Genomic DNA, 8,689 nt, shown 5'->3' on the forward strand with positions numbered 1-8,689 from the left:
GCCTAATTGCAGATACCTAAAGCTTTTGTAGTACTTGCCATTATCTTCTATTTGCTTTTCTCGTTACCTTCCTTGACATTGATTTTGGTTTTGCAGTGTCTATTATTGAAGGAAGGGTGTCTTCGGGCTATATTTATTCATCCCTCTCGTCTGTGACTGCTGTTGTTGTCTTATTACTGCTCTCTTCTGTGTTACCTGGAATATCATATCATGTTGATTCATGATCTTGGCTTCATCTCTGGATTTATTGGTACGAGCGTTCAGTTTGCCATCCACCAAATCTGGCAACATGTTCAAATTGCACGCCACTGCAGGAAGGAGTTGAATTCTCTGAGAGATCTGGTAATGAGAATTGAGCCTATTATAGACCAGATCCAGCAATATCGTCAGGCATTGAATAGGAAGAGAGGAATTCCCATTTCTCAAAGGGATATTAATATGAAGGCGTCAGCTGTCAATGATTGGCTTAAAAGGTTGAACAGCCTTCTCCAAGAAGCATCAACAATGGCGCAGGAGTGCACGATACCCAGTTATAACTTGATTTCTCGCAATCGAATCAGTAGAAAGATCATCCGCCTCAATACACAAATCACCCAACATCTCGAATCGGATGCTCAGATGGTGTCATGGTTAAGCGTCCTAGAGGGACTTGGGAACATTAAGGAAAGCATCGAAGCCTTGGCACCTTCTTCTTCAGCCAGCACTTCCGCAACCACATCTGAACCTGTAACTTCAACGGGCATCATCATCAACGAACCCATTATTGTGGGACAAGACAGCGCTGTTGAAAGGCTAGAGGAATTAGTGACCGATGCCGAGTCCAACTCTCCCTTCCACCGAATTGGCATGTTTGGCAAGGGTGGTTCCGGCAAGACTCTGCTTATGAAGACACTCTTTAACAGACATAAGGTGAGGGATCTCTTCCGCGATGGTTTCTTGCTTTGGCTTACCATTTCTGAGTCTCCTTCTATTTCAAGTCTTCGGAAAGAACTGTTCACACAAATTAGCATGCAGAGAAAGGTTATAGATCCCAACACAAATATGAACGAAGAAGCTATAACGATAGGTCCGTTGAATGAGGCTCTGCAGGGGAAGAGGTTCGCCCTCTTCTTAGATGATGTGTGGGAGAAGGGTGCTGAATTGCTGGAGGAATTGGGTGTACTCTGCCTAGATCAACTCCCCAACTCCAAAATCATTGTGAGCTCCAGGAATTCCAGGGTGCTCTTGCAGATGGGAGTTGCAGAGGAGTCCACAATCACAGTGGGCGATTTGATGGAGAAAGATAGTTGGCAGTTATTTTGTTATTATGCATTTCCATATAATAATGGAAAAGTGGCCGTGGGCATCGATGAGGAAACGGCCAAGGTTGTGTGTCACAAGTGTGCAGGGCTTCCCCTTGCCATCAAAGCAGTAGGGAGGGCAATGGCAGGCAGTACTGATGCAAATGAGTGGAAATTTGCAGTTCAAAGCTTGCCAAACGCCAACAGCAAAGACGAACAAGCTGTGTATGATCGCCTAAGGTTGAGTTACGATGCTCTGGGCAGCTACGGCGTTCATCTGCAATTGGGGTTTCTTTACTTAGGTGCTGCCTTCTTAGAAGACGAGGTTGTTCAGGTCCAAAGCGAGGCGATTTTGTTATGGATGGGAGAAGGACTCCTCGGAAAGAAGAAGGTGGAAGATGAAGGTGGCCACGACCCATTCGAGATGGGAAGAATGTACGTCAACATTCTGGCGGATCGGTGTTTGATAGAACCGACCATCAAAGACGTGGATGGGCGCATTGTCTGTTTCCGGATGCACGACGTCCTACGTGGACTGGCCATACAGATTGCTGAGGCTGAAGAAAACTTCTACTGCCTCGCAGGTAAGGATCTGACAGCTGTGAATGAGAGTGAATTTTCAGCCCGCACTCGCATTGTGTTGAAAGACAACAATTTGAGCTCACTTCCCCAGTCATGGAGAGCTCCAGAAATATCTTCATTGCTATTGGCCAGAAATTATTTCACAGAAATTCCCAAAAAGGTAATTGGGAGTATGATCTCCCTTAAGGTTTTGGGTTTGACCGCCACGAACATCCAGTCATTGCCAGAGAGTGTGGGGTGTTTGAAACAGCTGGTGTGTCTGAAGTTAGCATGGGTGCCCATTAAAAGGTTGCCTGCATCTTTTACAAATCTCGCAGCCCTCCAAATCCTTGATCTGGAAGGATCTAAAATCACGGATTTACCATCTGATCTTCACAAGTTAAGATCATTAAGGTATCTGGACCTTAACCGGTGTAGTGATTTGAAATGTGTACCAAGTAGTATTTCCAGCCTCACGTCTTTGCAGCGTTTGTACATTAGCGACTGCGGGAGTATGACGTGGACAACAGGTGAGAAGAGATCCCAAAAAGCGGCTTCAATCAACAGTTTGTGCAGTTTAACGCAACTCAAAAGTTTACATCTAGACAACTATGGAGCAGCTATTAGTGATGGGACGCTGGCGAGTATGGTCGACATCGAGACATTTCAATTGACGCTTACTCAAATGGCGACTTTACCCCATGGAATCTTTAATGTTTCAAAGTTGAGAAAACTACGGTTAGCCTGTCCGGATATGATTAGGATGGAAAGTAAGTTTCATGAATTTCAAAACTTAACTCTCCTACAGTTATGGAATTGTTTTATGCTGGAGGAGTTACCTGATTTACATCAACTTAAGAGTTTAAAGCGATTAGATATTTTAAACTGCACTAAGTTGAAGAGGTTTCCTAAAGAGTTCGGTGAAAGAGAAGCCTTTCCTTTATTAGAGCAATTTTCAATGGTGGAATTAGAGGAGCTGGAAGAGTTGCCTATAATAGAAGAGGGTGGAATGCCTTCACTCAAAATAGTCACTATAATGTTATGTGAAACCATAAAAATGCTTCCGGAATGTTATTTGAACATCAAGCAACTCCAAAAGCTCAGAGTGTATGGTTGTTCAGAAATATTAGAGAATTTAGGGAGGTTAGAGAAAAAAAATACAGAAATAAAAATAATAACATTGTCTACATTAGAGACAAAAAACTTTGAAGACCAATATCTAAAAGTGAGAGATACTTTGTCAGGCGGGCTTTATAGTGAATTTTCTAGTAGTGAGATTTTCCTATTTTCTGACGATCTATATCTTCCTTTATGAAAATTTTGTAAATTTATATTTTACTTATTAATATATGTATAGATATATCATGATCAATATATGTACATTTGTAAAAATGTTATTAAAAATGATTTCATTATCAAATTTTGTAATTTGTATTTTTACTATCAACATCCACTACAATGACAAAAGAATTCAGAGGCCAATTAAATTAACTTTATACTAAACATTTCAAAAATGAGTTTTCCCAATTCTTTTGAGATCTCTATATCCATTTACAAAGATTTGTAATTTGTGTTTACCTTATTAATATTTTTATATCATGATGAATATATATATATTATGAAATTTTCTAGCAAATATTTTTATTATGGAAAGTTGTAATTTATATTTTATTATTAAGAATTGTATCATGTAAAAAATAAATAGAACATATACTCTTAATATTTGATATATTTTTTTACCCATGGTGGATTGATAATAAATTGGAGGCTTAGTTTATCAAATATAATAGTTGTTATATATAAGTCACACTTGCAAGAATTTTATTAGAGTGTGTGCAAGTTAATCATGGTCTCTTATGACATGTTAGTGCCAATGCAAGCTTGGAAAAACAAGAATATGTTAACTTGGAGAGATGATTCAATGTGCTTTCAAGATGAACTTGAATATGACATGAAAAGATGAAATGTAGGAAAGCAAATGAGCTTTCCAGGTATAAAACTTCTATTTATAGAAATTGCATATAACTATGTGAATTTTGAGTTTTCCTAGGAGTGGTATCTTATTTCTCATACAAAATATATTGCATATGTTTTTGTATAATAAGTACCTAAATGATGAGACTTTGGTACAAAATTTTTCTATAATTGTAGAAAATATATTGTTATTATGTACAATTAATTTGTTCAAAATTAATAATCTTTATTTTATATATTTTTTTAAATTATGAAATTCATTATATCCTTGAAATTATAAGGCCTTCTCTTAGTGCTACTTAAAAGGGTCTTAACGTTATTAAATGATTTATAAGTCTCATGCACCATTTTTTTTTTCAAAGGTTAAGGGAAAAAAGAAGTTATAGATGAACTAAAGGAGGGATGCGTTTTAAGATTCTCATATATGTCAAGGCACAGATAAAAAATAAAAAATAGCAAAAAACTATTAATTCTAAAAAATTCATATACTTAGAATGTGTATAATTGATTCTAATATGTCTATGGTTTCATGAATAATGGATTTCTCTATCATAGAGAAAATTAACTTCATAAATAGATAAGAGGTTTTAAGAAAAAATGAGATTTTCATGTATTTGTGTAAGTTCTTAGCTCCAAGAATGTGCACACTTTTCTAAATCTAGGAACTCTTGCAAAGGGAAAAGGGTTTAGATAAGGGGGAGGGAAAAGAGAGAGAGAGAGAGAGAGAGAGGCAAAGAGGGAGTGAGAGAGAGTAAGAAGTGGAGAGTGAGAGAGATAGCGTTTTGGGGGAGGGGGTTAAATAGAGTGGGGGGTTGGGGAAGAGTCAAAGAGGGAGAGTGAGTGAGTGATAGGAAAAGATGGAGAGAGAAAGAGAATGAGTGAGAGGCAGAGAGAGAGAGAGAGATAGGGAGGGACAAAGGGGGAAAGAGGGAGGGATTGAGGGGGAGAAAGCAAGAGTGAGGGATAGAGTGAGAGAGAGGAACACAGGGTAAAGAGATAGTAGAAGTAAGACAAAAGGGATAAAGAGAGAGAGAGTGAGGGAGGGAGTGAGAGAGCGAGATTGTAGATGTGATATGGGGAGAGAATATAGAGAGGGAGTGGGGGGGAGAGAAATAGAGAGAGGGAAAGGGAGGGAGAGAGAGAGGAGGGGGTGGTAGTAGGGGAGGGAGGGAGAGAGAGAGGAGGACGTGGTAATAAGGAGTGAGGGAGGAAGATAGAGATAAAGTTCAAGGAGGAGGATAGAGGAAAATAATGTGTGTGTGTCTGTGAGAGAGAGAGAGAGAGAGAGACCGAGGGGTGGTAAGGGGGAAGAGATAGAATGGGGAGAGAAAGAGAGAGAGAAGAAGAGAGGGAAGGGTAGAGATACAAAGTTGGAGGGAGAGAGAGAGACTGATGAAAGGTAAATAGAGACAAAGAGGGAGGGAGAAAAAGGAGACAAAGAGTGACAGGTAGAGAGAGAGAGAGAGATCGATGGAGAGAGAGGAAGGAATGAGATGGAGGTAGATACAGAGATAAGGAGGGAGAGTGATGGAGATAGAAAGAGACAAAGATGGAGGGAGAGATATGGAGGAGAATAAGTGAGAGAGAGGGAGTGAGGGGGGATAGAGAGATAAAGAGGCATGGAGAGAGAGGAGGGATAGAGAGCACTTTACCCATCCTCAGAGATAGAGCTCGGATGATGAAGCGAAGAGTGCCAGACCAAATATACACGGAATCCTCTCGGTGGTATGCAATTGGCTTCTTGCTGTTATTATAAATGTAATTTTTGTTGAAGAATCTAGGGCACGAGGTTAATGAGATTCTTCTTTTACATGAAAACTATTAATGTTTAACTTGTTAACATATTATTTAACATTAGTGTGTCTTCTTTAGTTCATTAAATAGCTATTATAACAAAGAGACATGAACACAAGATGTTAGCATTTTTCCAGGGCCAAAACCTCTCCCTCTTGGAGAGGAAAACCCGCACATAATTCTTCTTATAGAGATTCTAATTGACGAACGCCAAGACCATGACCCTTGAATGACTGAACCACTCCAAAAACAAGACACTAATCCCCTTCTTCATATTGTTGAGATCATCATCATCACTGCACCTTTTCCGAGATCATTACTGTGTCTGCACCACCGAGATCTTGACTGTTGTTGCATCTCAAGACAAAGTATCACTGTAGGATTACTTAGATCCTTTTCATAACAATGATCACCATGATCCCTCTTCTTCCTTTCATTGAGACTATGACTGTGTTTTTCTTGCATTGAGATCATAATTATCAATGTTTCAAAACTGTTATCTCTGTGAAACTGTTACAGGACATGATAACCATCCGAGAAACACATGATTACTTTACTCACTCGAAATTATAAGTTATTGTACCACCCGAAAAGCTTCAAGTATCTTTCTTAACTGTGTCTTCATCTGAAAATTCAGAGGTATGCTGAGATCACTGTAATATGAGGAGGCTGAGATACTTCACTATAATTGTCATCAAAGCAACAAAGGTGTCTTCGTCCTGTAATGTGGATCCATACAAAACATTGCCTTGTATTAGACTTCCGAAATTCCTATACCCAAACAAATTGCTTCAGAGAGAAGTGTGAGTTTTTGTTCATCTTATTTGCGGTGACCCTAGGTGGGTATATATAGTGGTCATGCCTCCATAATGAGCCGACATAACCACGTTATCCATTATGTCTCTTTTTCTAGCCGACATGACTTCAAGTTAAATTATTTTGCTGGCTGACGTGACAAATTTTTTCGTTGTTCTTCTTGCTTGTCTTCAAGATGATTGTGTTGGTCTTGGAGGGTTGTTCTAGACACTAGGTAGCTTCATATACATTTACAAGTATGCTCAAGAAGAGCTCTTTAACATGATTTTGACTCTTTGACTTTCCTAGACCTATGGAATGAGCAAGAAACTCATTCATATAATTTTCAAAAATAATAGTTCCTTTTCTTGACAAGTACAAAGATCAAAATTACTTTGACAAATATCGAACCTAGTTACACTTTTCTTCAACACACCCTCTTAACTAGGGAGGTATTTACAATGGTACTTGGTTATTCTCAATCTAAATAACTTCTCATAAGAAGAATCAGATTGGTAATCTAGTCTATATAGAATCATATCAACCAGCGTTATCACAGTGCAAGGCCTTGACTAACAGCTCCATCTCTCCACAAGACCATGAGCTACAATGCTGGCGAGACCAGTGATTTATAGACACCTTCATCATTGTATCTCAAGGTACACACCCACCCGAGTGTTCATTGAGTATGACCTTCTAGGACTATTCTCATCTTGGGTTCCCAGCCCTCAATGAATATCGTTCCTCTTGCCTACTCTTATCTTGGATGCCCTACACATCCTCAAAGAGTATCGGATGCCAGATGATTACCCAACCCTCCATTCTTTCTTCTCAGGTGAAGACAAGAATGTTGTGTCTATCATGTCTCTTCATTTCCATCCATGGACTTCACCTAGACTTATGGCTATTAGTCCTAGTCTAGTGCATGACACATGAAATAGAAAAACACAACTGTCACTCCTTTGTAATCAGGGGTGATCTAATTCAAGCTCCCTCTCGATCAGTGACCTGTCAGAGCTTCCTCTTAGCTTGGGACTCTTCAATACATCATCAACTTCTTGTTCGTTGGTCCTTCAGCTTCTTGATCAACTTCTCTCCTTGATGTCATGAAAGTTAGTTCAACTTCTTTCTTGTAGGGAAATAATCATTGATCACTTTCCTCCTTAGTTTGTCATGTCATTCCTTTGTTCATGGAAAGTGGCCTTCTTGGTACATATCTGGAACCTTCTCCATCTGGATACTTCTTTCTCTTCATGCTTCTTTCAGGAGTTTCCATACACCAGATGAATTCTAGTTGTCCTTGCACTTACAACTCTTGTTCTAGTACCTTGCATGAACTCATCCAAACATTATTCAAGAAATCAAGGCATAACAATAAATCAAATCATACCTTTTGAGATGGATTTCTATCATGACATCACTTCTGTCAGCGTCCTGCATACATGTTGACTCATTTCCCAAATATATATATATTGTCAAGGGTCTCTATCTTTTCCAGAGTTCCATCAGAGTCTTCGTATCTTTCGGGGAGATTTCCTAGTCAACTCTTCTTGGTCCTAGGATGTTGATTGTCTTTATCATGGTTGCATACATTATGATCTCTTACTTCCTCACACATTCCGTTCCCAAGGGTTTTTTAATCAGATCTATGTAATTTTATTCAACCACCTCATATTTCGTATGAGGAAATATTATGTTCATTTCATCTGGTGTGACTTATGTCTTTTTGCATCCTTTCAGAGGAGGAGATCCTTTTCCTTCGATCATGCGTCTTAATATAGAGTTATTGATCTACAACCATACGACATTACATTTTAAAACTTAAATACAAGTATACATAGCTTATTTTACCTTTAGTTTTCCTAGGCTTCCTTCAGCAACTTCCTTGATTGAAAGATCTTCAACCCCTTGAACTGCTCTTACGTCATCATATTATTATTCATGAACTCCACAAGTTGGATTTACTATTGAAACACTTCCTTGATCCTTAGATTAGTGAATCTTCTAGTGAATATTCCATCAGAGAATCTTGAGGATCTTAAAGATCCCTATCTAGCATATGTTTCCCTTTTATTGCATGATGAGACTTCTTTTAAGTGTTGGAGTTCTGCAAAGTTGTTGCCTACAACTTGCCTTCTTTCATAGAAACCCTAAGTTGATGACTGAGGTATTTTACTTATACTTGAGATTCTAGTCACCCTCGTGATGTTGTCACGAGATCTTGTTTTTAATATTTCCATGATGTCATATCATATCTATAATATATATTGTAGTCACATTCTACA

General features: G+C 38.7%; 1 protein-coding gene across 1 annotated transcript; it reads left to right on the forward strand.

Moving 5' to 3' along the window:
- The first annotated feature begins 210 nt into the window (after nucleotides 1-210).
- Nucleotides 211-3,156, forward strand: LOC149265202 (putative disease resistance protein At4g27220). Its single transcript, XM_089402050.1, has one exon. The coding sequence runs from the start codon at nucleotides 211-213 to the stop codon at nucleotides 3,154-3,156; it is 2,946 nt and encodes a 981-aa protein (XP_089258176.1).
- Nucleotides 3,157-8,689: the final 5,533 nt, after the last annotated feature.

Source organism: Pinus tabuliformis, chromosome 6, assembly GCF_031772625.1.
Source record: "Pinus tabuliformis cultivar Carrire ecotype Pingquan chromosome 6, CPIR1, whole genome shotgun sequence".
Taxonomy (NCBI): domain Eukaryota; kingdom Viridiplantae; phylum Streptophyta; class Pinopsida; order Pinales; family Pinaceae; genus Pinus; species Pinus tabuliformis.